This window comes from Micropterus dolomieu, linkage group LG16 (assembly GCF_021292245.1).
Source record: "Micropterus dolomieu isolate WLL.071019.BEF.003 ecotype Adirondacks linkage group LG16, ASM2129224v1, whole genome shotgun sequence".
NCBI lineage: Eukaryota > Metazoa > Chordata > Actinopteri > Centrarchiformes > Centrarchidae > Micropterus > Micropterus dolomieu.
The window spans coordinates 19,673,832-19,695,941 of NC_060165.1; the positions used below are offsets into that span (position 1 = coordinate 19,673,832).

A 22,110-nucleotide genomic window follows, 5' to 3' on the forward strand; every position below is an offset into this window, starting at 1 on the left:
GCGGTGTGCCTTAGAACAGACAAAAACAAAGTTCAATACTTTCCTTGCACTTTTGCTCTTGTGTTAAGCCTGATGTGGCTAGTAACCACTGCCAAGCTAGGATTTGCATTCAAATGCACCACCAAATATTGATTGTATTAAATAATATTAGCCTTGAAAAAAATTATTATTTTATCTACAAAGATGACTTTTATGTCCACATAAAGAGACGGCCATGGGCAGCACTATGGCCCCAAATTATTTCCCTTCATATAATCTCTTCCTTTCAAACTGAGATTTATGAAACATACAGATTACTTGTTGTGCTCCAGTTTACTTTCATTTCACTCTTAGTAATGACTTCTGTAGAATCCTTGATATTTTGATCATTAATAGGATAATAAGCGATATGTAGAGAAAACCATACAAGACAAGGCAATATTAAATGGGCCTCTATGGTTTCTGTCATTTACATTTCTTAGAGCTGTAAAGTGCTGTCTATGGTCCTGAAATGTTCAGCTGCTGTAGATGGAGATCATTTATTTCACTTGCACTGCAGTTTGAAAAAGCTTTTAATTCACCACACAACTATCATATTGGTTGCATTAGATAAAAACTCTCAAACTCATTCTACACACTTTCTCCAGCACGTTGCTTCGGGGCGGGGTTCATGTAAATCTTCTGATGCAGCAACTGCTTGTTGTTCTGGAGTATAAAAACAATTTTTAAGCAAAGGTAGTGGCTCAGATTGTTGTCATCTTCTATCCAACTTAATCAACACTGATTAATGATATTCAATAAGATATTCAACTAATATAGTTTGAGCCATTGTTTTGCCTCAGCTTTGCCAATTAGATATGGCCACGCTCTCCTGCGGTTCATACACGCTTGACAGACCGCCATAGAGGCAAACGTAATGAGCTCTGACAGGCAGCAAACCAGGATTGTTAGATCATGGACATCTTGTAAGAAGCATATGCCATCATGTAAAACCTCCAAAAAGGCTAGAGACTGTCCTTTTACAACCTAATGTTTAATGCTGTTAAAAATACTCTTCAGATATAAATTTTCACTTCTGCCGTTGAAAAGAACACTTTGAATTTACTTTGATGTCAAATAAAGATTAATATTAGTACTTGTCTTCAGTATCCTCCTCTTCTTCCCTCAGCTTCAGTGTCTTACCTATTTTACTGGGACCTTTTAAGAACCTGAACAGACAGTTTGTTTGTGTTAAAATCTGCCGATATAAAAGTTTAAGAAGTGATTTGTCTCTGTAATTCCTTGAGGATGACTTACCTGATGTTTTTTTACAGATTACAAATGACTGTAGCAGCTCTGAAAAGGTTTAACTCTCCAAAGTCTTGAACATTATCCAAATTGTTTTGTTTTGGGTCCTGAGAACAAACTATGTAGTCTATTTATTTGAACAATTTCTTCACTGCTACAAAATGTTGTAGCTGTAATTGGATTGCAAATTGAATTGCTGTGTTGCTGTGGGAAGCAAAGATAACAGTTACAGTTTTGTACTCTGAAGTGTTTTGAACACTGATCGGGAGGAAGAATCCCCTCCATAAAGTCTCTCCTGGGCTGCCCCAAAACCAGCAGCCTCAGTTTAGACTATAATTCCTGTTCAAAGTGTGTCAGCAACATCAGGCTTTCCTGCACAATTGGAGTAAAAATGTTTCTACATGTTGTATAGGCATCTGGATGCAAACATAAATCTATCTTGATGTATTTTTAACAACAAAACAGATGAATGTTGTAGAGTATGTTTTTATCACATGTATGCATTACCTTAAGTCAAATACTAAAGTGTTTACATGTCAAACTGCCTCACATGTGACGTGTGTGAGTGGGCGTGTACTTGGGTGTGTTGCTTATGTTCTGTTATTATCTGTGTATTTAACTGACTGTATACATATTGTTTTTTATTGGACATGATATGTTAAATCTGGCACCAAGCATGATCTACTCCTGCTTAAAGTTGGATAATCAAATATGCTGATTCACATGACGTGTTAAAAGCTCAGTTAGTAACTTTGTTTTAAATTGTATTCACATATATAGGAGAAGAGTTTGAGTAGAGAAAATGAAATAATTTGGTCTTTGTCTGTTTATCATAATTGAAAATAGAGGCCTAATTTTCTGCTGTGTTTCCACATATTCCATATTTAGATGGTGGATTGTACCTTTAATAAATGGCTTTTTTTATTTTTTTAACTTTCACTCCCATAGGTTTTGAGAACAGTTTGAACAATAGCAAACTTTGATTAATAAGACTTTTCGAACCCATCATACTAAAACATAATAATAAACTTTTGTCAAATCAGACATGACATTTGTGAACACGTCTCAGACTCAAACATTTTATCCCTGTAATGATGTGTGTTGCCGTATTATTATATGACTGAGGAGATAATAACGATGAAAATAAAATAAATATTACATCTACTATTTTTTTCTTACTTCTTTCTTGTGAGTAACAGTAAATTTGCAGCCTGGTTCATTTTTCCCTCTTCACCCATCTCGTGGCCCCCTGGTGGCCCATGGACCCAACTTTGAAGCAACTGATGTGGCGCAAATTGACCTTCAACACACCACGCGGTTTTGCAGCTTGTTTCTCTTTGTGAATCAAATATTTAATTCTTTCTGTTAAATCTGAGTTAAATGTGTGCGTTTTTTCTGTGAGTTATTAGTTACTATTGTGGAAGAAAGACTTAAAAAACAAGAGCAGCCAAAGTTGCTTCGCTTCAGACGCGCACACGTTTTTTTTTCCATCCCAGGTGGTGATTGTTGTGTGTTCAGCGGCATGCTGCTGTCAGGAGGCACACGCCATCAGCCAATTCAGCTCTGTGTCCCCACTCGACCACCCTACAAACCCCATTCACTCATTAAACCAGACACGCGCCAGGCTGCAGCCTCTGCTCTACCTGTCAAACTTAGTTTTGCAGAAACACAAGCTCTACCTCAAAATCTATTGGTGGTCGCCAAAGTGTAATCACCCACTAACATTCCGTTCCATCTGCTCATTTAAATGACAACTGTTCTCATTATTTATTTTTCATAAAGTTTCACTTGATTTGGGAAATTTGGATGAAAAATACTTTTATCTGAAAAACTGGAACATTATGGATGGTGATGGTGAAACTTGCATTTTTTGTGCAAGAAACAGCTAACGCGCCGTTTAAAGCTGCATCAGTCTCTATTCAAGACTCACAGTCCAAACTATGGCAGGGAGTTTTAACTTAACAGAAAGAATAAATTAGTTTTCTTAAAATGATCAGTATGTTTGTTGTTTACTTTAAGAATCCTTTCTTAAGAGAAGTAAACATCAGTGCTTGTGTGTTCCAGCTGTTGGTTTAGTAGGACATTTTAATTGTGCTGGCTTTGAAATAAACAGAGAAGGCTTCAATTTTAAGCACTTGTGACACTAGTTTTACTTTTTGGCTTGCGCAAAATGGATTAAAGTCCTGTTGCAGATGCTGTCCAATATTACAAGAGATTGGAAAGAGTTGGACATCACTGACTTGGCTGAGGGGTCTGTGACTGAAGGCGTTAATTAGCCGCTATGTTCTGAATTTTGAATGAGTATATCGTGTGTAAAATGTGCTTAAAAGAGGGGTCTCTTATTTCCTTTTTGTCCCCATGGTGCAGTAGCCATCTTATTATTTTCTATGCCCATCATTCCCTCTCGCTTTCCCCTCCAATTTGCTAAAACCACAGGTTGGAAACTGAACCACAAGTTCCCTCCCTCCTCTAAATACACCCAGGAAATAAGACATGGAAAATAATTCAGTAGCAAATCATTTTATTCTTGAACTAGAGTGTAGAAAATATGGTTATAAGACTTCTCTTTTTCGACATCTGTTTATGTGAAGACAATATAGAGCTGGCAGTATAAAGAGACAATGCATGGCCATTGCGCTCTGTTTGGACAATAGCTGCATAAGTTTTGATCATTGTGAACTTCATGACAATGCAATAACATGGTTTGCTATTAAATAAGACACATTGGTGCTAGAATACAACGTCGGAGTGTCAAACTCCTTCTGGAAACCTCATGAACAGAAGAGCCAGAGAGTAATAGACTACACGTCTACATAGGCAGGAGGTATAGAAGCAACTTCGCAATATATAGACAAAATATATACAAAAGGATGTGTACAAAACATCTATAAATCTCTTACATACAAAAATATCATAATATATTTCAAAAAACGTTTGATATAGAATTTCATAGAATAATCCGCGACTTGGAAGCATGTTCGGAATTAAAACGTCTGAGACCTGTTAACCTAAGGGTTGGTGTTCTGTGATTGGATTTAGCATAGTTGAAGAGCGACATATTAAATAATGATTTTTTTTATGTGCTGCTGAAGAGCATGAATTCACTTAAGTTTTTTTGTTTGTTTATCATGGGCAAATGCACAGAAGGTTGGATTCCCACGCTGTCAGGAGACCTGTCTTCCTTTAATCCTTTGGCGCCGATCTGTGGCCTGATTTTCCCCAAGTTTTAGGACGTTAAGGCCGTGTCTGTCTGTCGGTCTGGGAGGACCGGGCGTTAAGAACGCAGGACCTAAAGGCGATGCAGTGCGTCTTGTTCTTGTGGACACTCGGCCTCCTCAGGGACCATCCCAAGCGCACTTCCACAGTAAATTGAGTTGATCCATATTTCTGTGAAAAGAGGGGAAAGAAAGGTTAAGCCACTGTTGAGGATGTTTATCATGAATGCTTAACTATAATCGTGTCTGAAATTAACTTGGATATCACACTAAGTGTTCTTACCTCGTATAGATGCTCAGAACCAGTTGGTGAAGTCTAGCAGTTCCTGCTCTTCTGGACTGAGGGGATCGTAGGAGCCCTCGTCGGATGAGTAGGAGGACACCGGTGAACCTGCCATGGAGTTCATGTCAGCGGAGTATCCCTGTGACATGGTGGGCGACAGGACGCCGGACTGAAACGCAGCGCTCACTGCATCGTGTTCGTCCAGTAGCTGCTGCAGGGCGCGGATGTATTCCACGGCTGAGCGCAGCGTCTCCACTTTGCTCATCTTCTTGTTGGCGGCGCCGTTGGGGACGTGCTCCCGCAGAGTGGCGAAGCCGTTGTTGACCAGTTTCACACGGTTGCGCTCCCTCTCGTTTCTCCGGGCAACTGCGTGGGGCTGCTGCTGCGGAAGACTGTAGCCGAAACCCGCGAAATTCAGCCTCCGCTTGCACCGCAGCAGCTCCGGAGAGGAGGAGCGCTGCCTCTTGGGCTGCTTGGATTCCGACTTCCCGCTGCTCTGGCTGCTGCCGCTGGGGCTCAGCTGGATGCTCTGCGCCGCCGCGGAGGAAAAGAAACAAGCGGGTTGCATCAGCTGCTGTTGGCTGATGTTAATTTCCATCTTGGCTGTGAGGTTCATTCCCAGTAAGAAACACAAATATATAGAATAACCAAGTCTCAAGGCGGTGCGTCCCGCTCGTGCCGTTCACGTGGTGTGGCCGCTTGACGCGCACTTGTTTCAGTGTGTGCAGTCCGCTGGGCTGCTGCCTGGCGCGCTCCTCAAAGCTGATCTGAGTCCTCGAGGAAAGACGCCACTGCTTTTCAATACGTTTGGATGGGGGACTGACCACGCCCTCTGGTCGCGTGGATTCACCTTGAGCTCCTGCCCTGGTGCCGGTACGTTGCGCGCGCCGGACGCGTGCCGCTTGAAGCACTAAACAAACAGTCACTGGTGAGTTTTTTTCTTTCTATCTCTCTGTGAAGGGTGTCAGTTAGGTGTGTGGCAGAGATGAAAGTTTCCAACACGGAGGAGTCCCACAGGACAAGATTTCTACGCACATTATGAACCGTAAAACAGCACTTAAGGGTTTTATTCAAAACCAAACACGCTTATTTTTAATAGGCTAAGTGTAGAAAAACAGGTGCTTTTGCAACGTTTGTTAGGTTATTAGCTAATTTGTCGTTATTTTGGAAAGCAAATATCTAGAAAAACGCTCACATTTTGTCAATTTAGGGACCTTTTCACAAAATTTGACGAAGTGTCAGCATATTAGATGTCAGAGATGGAAGATGTCTCATTTCAACAGGTGACATAATGACAGTCACACTCACAGGGTATATTTTCAAATCGACTCTAGTTATTAAAATAAAAAAAAGAGGAAAGTGTTTCCATAGTTCGTGTTTTGAAAAGCAGATAAGGAATTGTTTTGTTTAGTAGCCTATATGAATAATTCCGAATAAGAAATAAAATATTATAATTCCTTCATCTTTTGACTTTTCTTCACAGCTCTGGACCAGACTGTGGTGCTGAAAGACAGCTCACCTCGCTGCGAACCATCCAGATTTTACAACATCCATAACTCATGCTGGAGTTCATCTGAGAGCTCTGCGTCTAAATCAGTTGCTCGCTGGCGTTTCAACACAACACGGTCTAGTTTTATTGTTAACATTACAGACGCGTCTGAATGCCGCTCATTTGAGGGACCATTGTGCATCAGAGGCCGAATTTTCCACTTTGATTAGAGCAAATCATCAGCCTCGCACAGGCGGAACGGATGGCGCAAATATGCGGAGGGGCCCTAAGAAGCTGTTTGGAGCAGGCTTTGTGTATGATTTGATACACCCGGTATGATTACAGTAGCGTGGACGCGGTGAGTTCTGTCGATTACTGTCGCTTTGAAAAGTGCAGAATAAAACACGTCTTTCAGCAAGGAACAAAACCAAGACCAAACTGTAACACTCTCTCTGATTTTGTGTGCATGTGCAATAAGAATGGAATCAGAATTGGGATTGTTTTCCGTTATTCGTAATTTTTAAGCTTTTTGTGCATGAAGTTCTTCAGTATCCGTGTTTGGGTATCTTTCCATGCGTGCACACAATACTCTGTGCGTGTGTGTGTGTGTGTGTGTGCGCGTGTGCGTGTGTGCAGATAACCTCTTACCACCCCCCACCCCCTTTCTCTGTTTCTTTATTTCTGTGCGCGCTCTGAAGAGGGGATTGTAATAAATTGTGCAATTTTTCTGCGTTGGCAGTGTGCATTCAAAATCAAGCTTGCTTTGAGGGACCTCCATCCAGCCCCCCTCCGAACCCCGCCCCCACCACCATTACTTTCTTTTATTTCCCTCCCCCTTATTCTCTCTCTCTCTCCCTTTTTTAGGCCCAGCAAGAGAGTTTAGAAAAGAAGCGTGGGTTCTATTCAGCCTCCCCCTGCACCCCTCAGCCATCGCAAGGCTTTCTGAAACCTATCCATGCCCTGTCAGTGTGCTTCCAGAGTCCAATTAGCGCTTTGTGAGGACTTTCTCTCTCTCTCTGCTGCTGCTGCTGGTCTTCCAGAGGCTGGGAGGGCGCTTATTTTTCTTGAGGGGCTTTCCAGTCATAGCCGAGTGTAATAATTAATATGACATCTGGGCGCCCGAGTTCCCCTTTTAACCACTTTCTGTATTTTTCTCTTCTCTTTTCTTTAAGGAGTTCGCTGTGCGGAGACAATAAAACAAAAACACATTCACACATATCAGACATACAGTCTTTGTCTGTGATGTGAGGTATAATCTAATTTGTTTGTCATTAAAAACTGTTTTTCTGACAACGTTTTGTTTTCTTTGAGCAGGTGCAATGGATCTATGTTTAAAGACGAATGTTTTCTTTCTTTGAAAGCAGTTTTTCATCTTACAAACAAAGTATAGCAAAAACTTAATTTCATGAAAACTGTAGCAAATGTTAATAACACTGGGTTGAAGCATATTTTGTATTTAAAACTTTAGATTTTCTAAAAATGATGCACATACTTGTTCATGATGTGAACATTTCAGTACACATGGACTCTGCAAATTATATGGGTTCATAAATTTATAAGGGGAGATGTTCAGAGGCTTAGTGCAAAGTGCATTCTAGGTACAGGCTAGTCTCTAAACAATACAGGGACAAGAAGTAGGCCCTATTGTATTATAAAAGTTACTACTAACTTTTTATTAGTTTGTTTTTTACACTATTCATACAGAAGAAGAAGAGAGGAGAAAACAAAATAAAACATAAAATCCACACACCCCGTTACAGTGAGCCTTATGACAGTTTAAAATAACTATTCCTGTAATGGACTCCAGCCCCTGTTATATTTGTGAAAACACCTCCTCCTTCTTGCCTGTGTTGTTTTCTGCCCGACAAGAAAAGTTGTAATTGAACAGCGCCCTCTAGAGGAGATAAGTGGCACTTAACACTGAAACTGCAATACCAAACATAAAAAAAATATGCAAGGAGTTAAAGGTTAAATGACACATAAGAAAGAAAGAAAAACAAATAAATAAAACAAATATATTCAGCAGTTCAGACAATGTTCTTGTACAGTTTACATCATCATCATTAGTATCATAAACCTAGCCTTTGAGTTTGGAGTGATTAAAGGTTTTAATGTATAGTACATTGTCAATGTGAAATTAGGATACATATAGCAGTTATAAGGGAACATAAAGTTTTAAATAATATATTTGACAGTATCTTTAAAAATGTATATTTACACTTTAAGGACAGCTGTTGGGTTGTGTCTCCCTAAGACACAGAAATTATTATATTGTATTAATTTCTTATTTTTTTCTTATAGTGTTTTGTTGGATAATTTCATGAAAACACATCTAGAGAGGTTTCAAACTTTTCCATCAATGCTATCCAACAAAACACTATATGCAAAAAATAAAGTTTCTTGAAGACAAGATCCTTTTTCCCACTGGATGTTTGAGAAAAACCTTCCCCAGTAATTGATGAGGTTACATATGGTGACCGTGTTGAACTGAGATAATATAATAATTACTTTTAACCATACATTTAGACATGGCTTCAGGCAAAACACTAGCAATACAACTACCTATCTTCAGCACTTTACATAATGTTAATGCTTTTACTCAAGTCATTTTTGTCATGTAGGTCTAAAAATGTATTCTCTTGTATTTTACTTTGCTTGCAGTACTTGTTTAGAATCAGAAGGAGCTTTATTGCCAAGTAGTATTTTACACATACGAGGAAAGGCACTATACTGGTGATATTTGCCACTAATTTTATTTTTATATACTTCTATCACTTTTGTAATGTACTTATGTATTATAATGTATTTTTTCTCTTGCAGTAGGCCTTGCCTACTTATTGAAACGCTGTACTAACGATATTGGGCTCTAATTATTTACAACCGGCTCAGGGACTACGGATGAAAATTAGCTATTTAGCTAACTCCCTTTAATTTATATAGAAGTGTAACCTAATTGTTGATTAATGTGCACCGTTTCTGGTAAATAAATAAAATAAATAAACGCAGGAATAGAAGAAGCGTGTAGGGTTGCAACATAGACAATTTGGTCTCTACTGCGCTTCCGTACGTTCCAAGGTCACGTGATTTTGTTTACTAGGAAGCAGTGCGTGTATTAACCGAGTTAGCAACTGTACAGTTATTTAGCCACAAAACATATAAATACATAGGCTTGAAAACAAACAACAAAGAGGCATTTAAAAAACAGTTACGTAGTAATGATGTGATTTTATGTCGCGATGTCTGGGAGAGGATATCGTTCATTTTAAGTCATTAGGCTATGAGAGCTAATCTTAGCTAGTAATATACTTATCAACTCATGACTGATCTTAACTCTAACTAATGATAAGAGCAGCTGCCCAACCATTAAGGTAGCTCAGCTTGGAATATAGTTAGCTAACTATGCGGTCCTTGAACTACGTTCAGCGTGTTAGCTTGGATTTTACAGGAACTCTTTTTCCTCACGCTATCTGTCTGGGAGATGCAGACAACGACTCGGTAATGAAGCTAAGTTCACTATATTCATTTAAAGGTCAATCTGTTCGCAGCAGAGCATGTCCGAGGAAGATGTGAGGCCATAGATGTGCTCGATGTTTTATTCTGAGTGCATGAGGCTTTTATTTCTTGGCATTGTTTCTGTCTTCTTGCCAACACACCTGAATACAACATTGGGATGTGCATACACCAGAGATACCATAAGATAAGTTAGTCAAATAAAGCAGGTAAAAGCAAAATATCATGACCTAAACTTTACCTGGCAAACCCATGTTAATAGTCTTTGCTCCAGACTCCAGCAGAGATTATGCTTCCTGAGATGGTTGGACGGTGTGAACCAGAAACTAATGCTTATGTTATCAGGCAGTATTGGAAAGTCTAATAAAATACGGTATACAAGCACGGTATTGGAATCTACATGTACTGTCTAAATCTAAACTGGCTCAACTCACAAAGACTGCCATAATGGGTAGGGAAGAACACAGATTCCTCCAAAGAAAAAAGTCAGTTTTAAAAGGAGGACAGAGAGTCTTAGACGATTCATCCCATGTCACTCTGAGGACGAGCTTTTACCATCAGGCAGATGGAGAGTCCTCAAATGTAGACGATCGATCATTTTAAAAACTAATTTGTGCCGTTTTCTAACAGCCTTCTTAATAAAAGTAATTTACAAACCCAAAGTTAATCCTTAAGCAATATACTGCTACCTTCCCGTGCAATGAAAATACGGTGACATGTAAAATGTCTTTTAGAAGTCTGTTTGTTTGTAGATTGTAAATTATTTATTGTTTGTATTGTATGCAGCATCACTGAGGCCAAAACGATTTCCCCCACGTATCGTACACCATGATAAAAATCACAGAATCTGTGAGAGTGGTTAAATAGTGGTGGTTGCACACACACACAAAACAATCTTTCTTTCATACAAAGTAAATGTGCTGTCTGTCTCTTTTCTCTGCAGCTGAACGAGCTGATTGTGGGGGACACCAATGGAAAGCTGCTTGTGTACAAGAACGATGACTCCAAACCCTGGATCACCAGAACCTGTGTGGGCATGGTCAGTGCAGAAAACTGTGGAAAACATCATGAGTGCATTTGTTCCTCTTGCTCATGTACTGTGTCTTTGTTTGCCAGCTGACCTGTGTTGCAGTTGGAGACGTCTGCAACAAAGGAAAGGTAAGTTATGAAATGACAAATGATCATCAGCAGCTTCTCGTTAATAGTTTGGTGGTGATGTTCCCAATGTTGTGTGTTTGACAGAACTTTGTTGTAGCTGTTGGTGCAGAGGGATGGTTTCACCTTTTTGACCTGACAGCCGCCACTTCAAGTAAAGCAGATTCATCCAGTCAGCATGAATTCATGTCCTCTGACGACCAGAAGCCCCTCTTCACCCAACATATACCTGCCAACACCAAAGTCATCATTATTAGTGATATTGGTAAATCCTGGCTTTATTTCTTATATACAGAATTATACAGGCGCCTTGTCTATTTTACTTTTGAATTTGAGTGTGTGTGTGTGTGTGTGTGTGTGTCTTCACTGTAGATGGTGATGGCCGCAGCGAGCTGGTGGTGGGCTACACAGACCGAGTGGTGCGAGCGTTCCGCTGGGAGGAGCCGTCTGACAGTTCAGACCTGGGATCTGGACAGCTGGTTCTGCTGAAGAAATGGCTTCTGGAGGGGCAGGTACACTTCACTTCAGTGCTTCAGAAGCCCCCTCAAAATGTTTTTTGTTTGTTACAAACCGGATAACAGCAGTAGTCTACTTTAATTATTATCTCAACATTTGCTAACTGAAAATGTGAGGTGTGTGTCTTAAAGGGGCTTCATAGAGTTTGGTTTTATACTTGTGCACTCAGTAAATATGGTACAGTCAAAGCAATTAATGATGTTATGATCTTATCATGCTTTTATTCTATCTTAATATTATTTTTATTTTAGATTTATGTTGTCTAAATAAAGAAATGTAATTGAAATTGAAGAGTTTGATCTCATGTAATGCAGTGGAACACAGTTATTTGCTTTGATCTAGAACCAAAACAATTTGTTTATGATAAATTGATTAGTCGATCCCAAAATTTTATCAGCCGCAAATTTTTTCTATTCATTGTCAAAAATTCAACCAAGCAATTAAAACCAAACATTTGCTTTTCTGAGCTTTATAGGATTGTAAATTCAATATTTTGGATCGATGGTCAGACAAAATAATCAATTTGAAAATGTCACCCTGGACTTTGTGAACTTGTGATGGGCATTTTTCACTATTGATGACACTTTAAAGACTAAACTATTAATCAGTTAATCTAAAATAGTCCACAAATTAATTGATATTGAAATTATTAATTGCACCCCTACTTTAAACATAATTTATTATTTTATAAATAAATACATGTACCATATCATCTTATATATCAATATAGGAACATGTACGTAATATTGTTTTCTCACATTGCACATATTCTTCATACTCTGGACACATTCTCTAGTCAATATTTTGCACATTCCTTTTTCTTAATTTTAAACACTGTACAGCACTTTTCATTTTAAAACAGATATATTTTACATGCTTTTATTTATAAATTTCTATACTATATTGATGATTGTTGCCCAGCCCTACAAGAAAGTTACAAATGCTCCGTATTTGTATTGCGACCACACAAAGCGCTTTTACACTATGTCGCATTCACCTTTCACACAAATTCATACACTGGTGGAACAGCCACCAGGGGCAATTTAGGGTTCAGTATCTTGACACTTCCACATGCAGCCTGGAGGGGCTGGGGATTGAACCGCTGATCTTTCAATTAACAGTCAACCCACTCTAACTTCTAAGCCACAGCCGCCCCTGTGTTAGGAATATTTCTGGTGTAACGCAGAGATATAAAGGCTTCCCGTGCCCTGACATGTAAGCTTATTATCTGATTAATCAAAACCCCAGTGTTTAATGATGATGCCTGTGGTGCAGGTGGACAGTCTGTCAGTGAATCCGGGTCCAGAGGGTTTACCAGAGCTGATGGTGTCTCAGCCTGGCTGTGGCTACGCTATCCTCCTCTGTTCCTGGACACAGCAGGACTCCACCGGCTCTGGAGAAGAGGCCCCCGCCACCCCTGGGAGGTAGACATTGGTACAAACAAAAGTTATATTATAGACTTGTAGACATAAGAAACTGTGATTGGAAATATGCTTTGATTTCTTCGCTCACAGTGAGGGACCTTGCAGAGATGTAGTTCCTCATGTGACCACTGGGCGGATACACAACAAAAATGTTTCCACTCATCTAATTGGCAGCATAAGCAAAGGTATGACATACTAAGCCTTGTACCAATTAGTAATGTGTATTTTTCTTGAACCATTGGTTTACCCATAAGATCCAAAAGATTTTGGTTCATAAATGTTTACAGAGGATGTCTTTTTTTCAATAGGCTCAAAAGAGGAATCTTCTAAATGTGGGCTGTTCGCTCTCTGTACTTTAGATGGTAAGTCATGAATTTTAAACACATTATTTTTTGGAAAAAAGATAAGTATATTTTGGGTACTTTTATACGTACCTGTTTAAGGAATGAAATAATAGTAATATTGGTGCATTTGCCCGTTTAGTTTGGTTCGTTTGGTCTGATTTGAAAACTGTTAATTGATCTCTGGTGCAGACTAAACAATCAGGCAGCGACAGCCTGAAAAGGAGAGTCAGGCGTTCTTTGTTTGTGGTGTGAAAGCAAAACAAGCCAACAGATGTAATTTTAGCATGAATTCAAAAGCTAAACTACTTTTAAATCCATCTGCTGATTGATTGTCAGCTGTTAAGAAATTGATTTCCTGATCCACATAAGTGTGATGTATGACCTATATTGATACAGCATCATTGTGTAACCCTGGTAACATGTGAGTGCTGGGATTTTCTCTGATCAATCAGAAAGTGAAACCAGCCTAAATAACATAACGACTGTGCTGCATAATTTGCTGTCAGGTCTCCCAAATTTGTTGTAGTGCTGATGATGTCATCAAAACTGTCCAATTCATGTTTACTCCTCCTAAAAAGCCATCAGGAACACAAAGTGGACCAGAACTAAACACAACAATGTGTAATTTGTTTTGTTCATCTGGATCAGATGTGAAAGCATCTATTCAGTCAACATGAGGTATTTGCATAGCAAAGCCCCACATGCCTTGAGATCCACTTGCTGTATTTGGAGTAGTAGTAATACCATAAGGACCAGAAGTGGAGTGGAAAAGACTTTTGAAGGCATACTGCCAATGTAGAGGATCCTCCTGGAAGCAGCAGATAACTGGCAAACAGCTCTCAGAGCAGCTGGAGAGTCCATCAATATTTAAAGAAGAGAGGATCCAGTGGGATTATCACTGAAGGCTTCCGGCTGCCAACATTTTACTCTGCATAGATAAAAGCAACTACATTATACCTAAGAAACATTTAGAGAAACTATTACTGGCTGTATTTCACTTCTGTTCATCACTTCAGGGATTGTTTGTCTGATAGACTCCACAGTGTGGAAGCATATTTGATTTTCTCACCTTGTTGGCAAGAAGATGTTTACAGTTTATACTGAACTCAGGGTTGAATTCATGCTGTGCCCTTTTGTTGGAACATTTTGCCATTTTGCTTTTTTATAATAGATTTCTACTTTTCATTGTCGCTGTTTTCCTTTTCATAAAAAGTCAGCCACACACAGACACAAAAATGTGTCAAAGGAGCCATGAAAAGCAAACCTTTCAGAATTTGTGTTTGCCAGAAAGAACTTTTTAAGAGTTTTTCTTGTGATTTGTTGATGTATTCTTTACACTAGCGGTATCATATAAAACACGTTGAACAGAATAGTATTATTTGCCTTCAAATGTTGCAGGTACCCTGAAACTGATGGACAGCTCAGAGCAGTTGTTGTGGTCCGTCCAGGTGGATCATCAGCTCTTTGCGCTGCAGAAGCTCGACGTTACTGTGAGTTTGTGTGTATTTATGTAGGGCTATATTAATGCTTATTTACATTTTTCATTAAACCTTTGTGCATTTTCTCGTTCTGTTGGGCCTTAGCAACAAAAAGCAAGTATGAACAAGGGGAAAATAGAAAAATGAGGATGATGTATTTAATAGGACTAACTATTAGTAAAAATACACTCATAAACACACACGTACAAAATAGGGGTAAGAGTTAACAGATAACCAGGCAGTGAAAGAGCCCCATGTAAACAAATATTGATCAGGCTTGTTCAATAGAGTCACCCTCTCATTAGCAGCCAAATGATCCATTGTTGTAGTCCATTCTTCATAAATTAGTGGGTTTTGTAAAAGCCAAATTAAAGTCACACAGTTTTTTTTTGTTGCATAGTTTTCTACATTAAAGTGAAATAAAATACTTTATTTTGAAATGCACACTTTTTATGCTTTTCATAGAGAAGACCCATGACTAAAACACACACTAAAAGATACATTTTGCCTTCAAAATAAACATTTGATGGCTGATGGATGCTTGTTTTGTGTGTTTTCTATAAACTTCTGCTGATTTGTATTGTAATTTAGTATTTCCTCTACTCTTCAATCTAGATACGCCCTCTGGGGAGAGGTTGCACCACATAGTGATGTCCACAACTGTTACTTAAATTTAGCTTTGTTGTATCATTGTTACCAGGATCAGCACCATCACCCCCTATTTATATTAGTAGTGGCTATAATTTTATTATAAACTAAAAAATGTCAGAAAAATCATACTGATAAAATAATGTCACAAATATACAACAGAAAGCTTTGTATTATATCACAATATTCAGCTTTTGTTAAAGGGATAGTTCAGGTTTTTTGAAGTGGGACTTTATCAGTACTACTATTATGTCACTATTTAACGCGGCTGCTGCTACAACTTTGCTTCTCGAAACTGGGGTTGTGCTGGCCGGCATCTACTGCAGGTAGGTAACCTATGCAATGCTGTCTTGACTATTAACAGACGTCTCAATCTATTGGTAGAGCATGTTTTATTTATAGAAGTCATCAGACTCTCTGACACTAGAATACATCGGAAAATATAATTTACCTTTGGTGGGGAAAAGACACCATAAACATGCCAAAAGTGATTTATTTTCCTGATTTAGTTTTTTTGAAAACCAGTGTAACATTCTTCAACCAAGTGACAGAGTTGTCTCAATCAGATTGTGTTGGGTACAACCACTTTTTCAACAAGACATCACAACACAAACATTAAAGTGTTGGTCGATTAGTCGTCTACATATCATCTATAAAATTCACAGAGACCTCCAAAATAACATCTTCAAATTGTTGGATTTGTCCAACCATAAAGATATTTAATATTTATCTTGAATGTAACAGATAAAAGCTGCTCCATATCAATGTGTCCAGCAACAAGTACAGAGGTTCTGTTTTTGTTTTGAATGTGTGTTTGCTTCCAGGGAGATGGCAGAGAGGAGGTGGTAGCGTGCGCCTGGGATGGTCAAACCTACATCATTGACCACAATCGGACAGTAGTGCGTTTCCAGTTTGATGAGAATGTCAACGCCTTCTGTGCGGGTGAGCGACCTCATGCTTGACCCCAAATGATCTAATATATCAGGTCAGATTTTCTCCTATATGCTTGCCTCTTTTACTTTGGAGCAGAGGTTCCCAACCTTTTGTGCACCATGGATCATATTTCTATTGACAATGACAATACGAGATCGCTGTCAGTTAAGGTTCAGGTGTGAATCTGTTTATTTATTTATTTATTTCTCACACAAATAAGCTTCTATAAGAGAGAAAATGATAGAGAGAGAAAGACAAAAAGAAAATAGATCCCACGAGAGTGAGTGGACGAGCATAAAACCAAAACTAGAAGCATAAAGCTGGATCTATAATTGATATTTTTAATATAATGTATCAAAATATATAATATATATACATATATATATATATATGTCAAAACAATGTGACACAAGCCAGGTTTCCACCCAAATGTAGGACAGATTTTAACCGAATTTTCAAATAATTGGCAAAACAGTGTGAATTTAATGCACTTTTTCCATCAGCCACTGTTATACAAATATTAGGAGTTGGTTCATCAGTGAAAAAGCTTTAAAACCCCTCTGTACTCTACCTGCTCAGCACCAAACAGCAGACAGATACACTTAGCGACTAGCTAGTGAATATAGTGGAGCATTTAGCAGCTAAAGAGACAGATATTTCCATCAGAGGAATTGTGGGAGACCAAAAAGCTGAAAGAGAGTGAAGGTGGACAGAAACACGACTCCAAATGAATGATAATTTTGCTACGTTACTGTTTAGACATGTAAAGAAGCAACTGTTACCTAACAAGTAACTTTGTTTGCTCTGGACAGCATTTCATAAAAGTTACTTATTAAAACACTACTGTAGTGTACTCACACAGATTTCCTGTACTGCTGCTACTATCATGTGCACTGATGACCTAATTTAATTAAAAATTAATATGTTGTCATAATGGGAACTTTAGAGAGTGAATTAAATGAATATGAGGCACCAAGTTCAAGGGGACTTCTGCAAAATAAAACAGCCTAGAGCAGCCTCTATTACATCAGTTATATCATTTTTATCATTGACTCATTGAGGCCTGGTACCTTTCAGTGGCTCTTGGTTGGGAACTTCTGCTTTGGATGCTGAGAGTAAATCCATGGCTAGAATTTCTCATTACACCAGTAGGTGGCAACATTGAGCTTTAGGGTCACGCAGTCTTTGCTACTCCTGCTACTTTCTCTGTCCTTTCAAATCTTTCTGCAGAGAACAAGCTACAGTTTATTTGAGGGAGCTAATATGACATGTATAGTAGTAAGTAGATTAGAGAAAGAGACTTTGTCTGAGCTGCCTGATGCCATTGGGGTTTGTTTCTTTGCACCTACCGAGTGTGTGTTTGTGTCATCACCACCCAACCAGTCTACCCTTTGCTTGCTCTGTGTGATCATTTAGGCAGATTAGATTGGTTTCTCTGTTTGTGTGGACGCTAGCTGTGCTACAGAGACACATAATAGTAACCAGGCAGCAGAGGACTGCTGATGTGTTCATTGGGATTCACATAACCCAGTAAAACACAGCAGTGTCAACCACATATTGGGCAAAAACTGCCTGTAAAATATGAATGTTGATTGTTATTTCTGTTTTGTCTGTGCGGTTGCAGGTCAGTATACATGTAAGGAGGGTAAGAACAGCCCCTGTCTGGTGTATGTAAGCTTCAGTCACAAAATATATGTCTACTGGAAGGTGGAGCTGGAGCGCATGGAGTCCACTAACATGTTACGGGTCCTGGAGGAGAAACCCATGTTTAAGAGCCACCTGAAGGTGCTGGGAGTCGGTAGGTACACCAACAACACAGAGCTAGTAATTCGGAAGCTGATTAAATTCAGATTAGAGCATCCTCAGTCAAATTCAAACTGATATCTCCCCTGTTTGTTGTTGTAATTGGACAAGAAACCAACTGTGACTATTTGCAGTCAACTTGTTTGCCATCCAGCTGTAACACTCTGACCTGAATACTAAGTAGGAGGAAAGAGTGAAATGATCCCCACATGGCAGATTTTACAGCATGCTGGGAAGTTTAATGGGCCTCGTGCAAGAACAACTCTTTGGTTTATGACCAAATACCTGAAAAACAAGCCTCAGCTGCACTTTGTGTTTAGTGCTAATTATTAATGTTAGCATGCTAACACGTTAAACTAAGATAAGATAACATGTTAACCATTATACCGGCTGAACATCACCCTCTTAACAGTGTCATCGTGAGCATGTTAGCATGCTGATATTGGCATTTTGCTCAAAGCGCTGCTGTAGCACAGCCATTACAAAGCAGCTAGTATGGCTGACTGTCGTTTTAGCATCTAACCGCATGTCAAACCTTTCTGTCTTTATTTCTGTTAAAGTACAGCGCTGCTCTGTTGACACATCATTAGCATCTGATATTTTCGAATTGTTTCGGTTCCCCTAACACTACTGACTCTGCTAAATATTTTATGTTTGTGTTTTTGTCTGCTGATTTGTAACAGCCAGACTTGTAAATGAAACTTGATTCATATCAGTTGTTCTCCACCTTTTTCTGTCAGCCCCCCTTCCGAAGCCAAAAAAAGTTCACCCCCCACCCCGTTTGTAAAAGTGGATTTAATTTTAATCAGTCAATAACAATAGAGGCGACTGAAATAAACAAGATTCAGGTTAGCCTTGCTAGCATCAGGGCACTTCTGTTTGTTTATGTCACCACATGGATCATATTCATGCATCTTTAGGCTCTAATCCCGACCGGGGGAGGGGGGGGGGCGCCCAGTTTGAGAACCACTGCTTTATATAGCAATTTAGGTGCATCAATTATGCTAATGATCACATCTTAAGAACTAACACCTCATGATCACTTGTCGGTCATCAAGTGGAAACAATCCATTTACAACAAGTCTGTGCGGAGCTTTAAGATAAAATCCAAATTTGGAGGGCTTCAACTTAATAAACAAAGCACAGTACAAATCTACGCATCTGTTTCTAAATCCAAATGTATATAAATCCATAGCTTTTCTGTCAACTGGGCTGAAAAAACTTAAGTATTTTTTAGAAAGGCTGTAATCCATAAGCACACTGACCACAGATACTGCATTCTGATTTTTGTCTCTTTAAAATTGTGTCTCCGCTGCCCAGGGTCTTACCAAACACAGTCCTCCTGACAAACACAATGTTTAACTAAGCCAATAGCTGGGTTAATCATTGTGAATGCGCAAACATGGTTATTTATTTCCTATTAATTTCCTTTTGTTCGAACATTAATCTCGCCTCTGTCCTTGTGCATTTTCAGCTCCACTGCGTGTCATATATAAAATGTTTTTACAGGAGAGGATGAATCTGATTAAATTACAAATTAGTCCGTGCTATTAAGTCTGCATGGATGAGCTAGTCAACCTCTTCATGTCAGAAAAGCTCTGTGAAATGAGTGGAAACCTATTAAAAAAGATGATAACGCACAAACACATGATTAGCAGGACTTGCTGGAGCATTGTGATTGCACATGAAAATGCAGGTTCCAGCTGATTTTTCTGGAGCCTGGTGGTGGAGTTAGCGTAGCGTCCTGCTGCCTGTGTTAATAATTCAACCTCTAGGCCTGTTGTGTTTCTTTTGAATGTGATTTTGCAGGCTTGTTACCTAACCCAGTGTGGAAAATGTCTGATGTAGCAGCCTAGGAACGAGGAAATAGAGAGAAGGAGAGCAGGTTTGCAGGGAAAAAAAGAGAGAGGGACACACTGAGGAAAAATAAGTGTGAAAATGTGTCTGATATAAAGTGTGGAGGAGGGCGTATTTGGCTTTTTAAGTCAACTGTTTTTGTCCACATGAGAGCACACATGTCAAATATCTGTCTCTTGCAACTAAAGTGCCTTCAAAAATTGCTTTAGGTGAATTTAATTTCAGATGCAGCAATTGTGGCAAACTCTAAAAGTTAAAAAGGAAGTGGAAAAAATGAAAGCGGTAATAGCTGCCTCGCCCTGACCTCCGAGAAATGTCAGCAGCAGCTCTCAGGCTCTTCCCTGCTGTTCACTCACCTTAAAACCGCCCTTTAGCAAAAGGGTGATTACAAAAAATCTGTCAGTTCTCCATCACAACATGGGAAGGTTTCGTAATATAGATAGTTCCTCCTACGTTTTTAATTTGTGACTGAGGAGTTTGATCATAAGCTAGATTGTTCATTAGAGAAGAAGAAGTTGTAGCGTCGGGCAGTGCAAGGTAAGGAGTATTTTTGTTACACCAGATGTTAAAAGAGAAGCACGTGTAGAAATTGGCAGTGGTAGCAGAAGTATTTGTATTTATTATTTAGGTCAAAGTAGTAACATCCCAATGTAAAAATACCCTGCTACAAGTAAAAGTATTGCATTAAAAGTGTTACTTAAGTTAAAGTACTATCAGCAAAACGTACTTAAAGTCTAAAAAGTTAAAGTCTATAAAATTAGTGAAGTACAGGTTCAGAGGACACAAAAAGTCACTTGGGGTTGAAAGTAGCATCTGTCTTCTGGTTGCCCTCATATTAACAACATATATTTGGGTCATGCTAAACATTTTGTAAAAGCTGGCTTGGGAATTTATGGCTGAAAATGCGTATTGCACCAAAATCACAATGATACACTGCAATAATTGTGCTATACTGTTGTCTGTGAAGAGGCCGGACATAGTTGGGCTTAGTATGTAGTCTCCAAAACAAAGAAAGGAACTACTTGTTGCCTTTTATATTAAGTATCTGAAATGCTTTAGGTTGCTACACACTAGAAACAAAGTGGAAATTCATGAATAAGGGAAATAGGGAGAACATTTTTCTTTACATTTAATCATTTGATATGCGTGTGTGAGCTTTAAACACCCGTGTGTAAGTGGACTATTGTCAGTGTTTTAGTAACGAGACAAGGAGTCTTCAGCCATGCTAGCAGCTTTATGAAGCTGTATGTAGGCACAGCTGTGAGCTAAATGCTAACATGCTCATAGTGACAATGCTAATATGCTGATGCTAAGCATTCACTATGTTCACCATCTTCATTTAGCTTGTTAGCATGCTAACCTCAGTTAGTACAGCTGATGGGAATCTGTTAGTTTTGCAGGTGGTAAGTACTCAGGGGATCACCGGAAGTATCAGGATTTATCTTGAGTATACAGAATTTCCTGGTAGTCCATCCGGTAGTTGTTGAAATTTTTCAGTCTAGATCAACATTTCTATCCCTAGAGTTGCTAGCATGACTGTAAAGAAAAATGTAAGAAGAACATTTGTAAGTGTACTTCTATTTGAATATAGTTTGACTTCCTACCAAAGAAGAAGTTTAAACTGTTAATAAAGTCCTTCTAATGTTCATCTGCTCACACACTGAGTCTCATGTTAATGGTCATTGCCACATTTGTGTTTTCCCTCCACAGACACTGAAGACCCAGCAGCAGTGAGAGCACTGGTTGCAAATGTTCTCTACAAGGATTCACAGACTTAGACATCAACACATTGCTGTCTCTGTTTTTCCCCTGACTGTAAATACTTTGTTAATAAACACTGCATGTCTGTCTCATGTGCCGTCAATCTTATTTGTGTTCCCCGCAGATAGACGTGTCAGGTTTGTGCATAGCTGCCTGTAATGTAAGCACTGCCTCTATATTCTGCCCGCCCAGATTGCTTTTCACAAGACTGAGAGAGGATGAAAGCATGAGGCACAATGCAGGAGAAATGCTATACTGTTTAACCTGCTGTTTTCACCTGTGAGTGTGTGAATTTGTGAGTGAGTCAGTGCTGACAAGCTGATGACAAAGGGCTCTGTGGTCAAACATAGTGAGTGCCTTTGTCCTTTTTGTCCCCTTTAGTGTTTTATGTTATCTAGTGTATCATCTCAAAGACAAAGTGCTGCAGA

General features: G+C 39.1%; 2 protein-coding genes across 4 annotated transcripts; one reads left to right on the plus strand and one right to left on the minus strand.

Annotated features, from left to right (window-relative positions):
• Positions 1 to 3,770: 3,770 nt before the first annotated feature.
• Positions 3,771 to 5,410, minus strand: ascl1a (achaete-scute family bHLH transcription factor 1a). Its single transcript, XM_046072432.1, has 2 exons — positions 4,765 to 5,410; positions 3,771 to 4,653 (listed from the first exon to the last, which is right to left on the minus strand). The coding sequence occupies exon 1, from the start codon at positions 5,378 to 5,380 to the stop codon at positions 4,778 to 4,780; it is 603 nt and encodes a 200-aa protein (XP_045928388.1). The 5' UTR covers positions 5,381 to 5,410; the 3' UTR covers positions 3,771 to 4,653; positions 4,765 to 4,777.
• Positions 5,411 to 9,328: 3,918 nt separating this feature from the next.
• itfg2 (integrin alpha FG-GAP repeat containing 2) lies at positions 9,329 to 21,774 on the plus strand. Of its 3 annotated transcripts, none has more exons than XR_006828592.1 (12): positions 9,329 to 9,748; positions 10,707 to 10,802; positions 10,880 to 10,921; positions 11,006 to 11,183; positions 11,291 to 11,430; positions 12,710 to 12,858; positions 12,949 to 13,043; positions 13,167 to 13,220; positions 14,601 to 14,692; positions 16,153 to 16,313; positions 17,969 to 18,059; positions 21,632 to 21,774. XR_006828592.1 is itself a non-coding variant. In XM_046072431.1 (12 exons), exons 1-12 carry the CDS (start codon positions 9,653 to 9,655, stop codon positions 21,697 to 21,699), a joined length of 1,302 nt encoding a protein of 433 aa, XP_045928387.1. In that variant the 5' UTR covers positions 9,330 to 9,652; the 3' UTR covers positions 21,700 to 21,774. The 3 variants fall into 3 exon arrangements, 1 of the variants encoding a protein (XP_045928387.1); XR_006828591.1 differs by having other exon boundaries at positions 16,153 to 16,270; XM_046072431.1 differs by having other exon boundaries at positions 9,330 to 9,748; positions 16,153 to 16,270; positions 17,886 to 18,059.
• Positions 21,775 to 22,110: the final 336 nt, after the last annotated feature.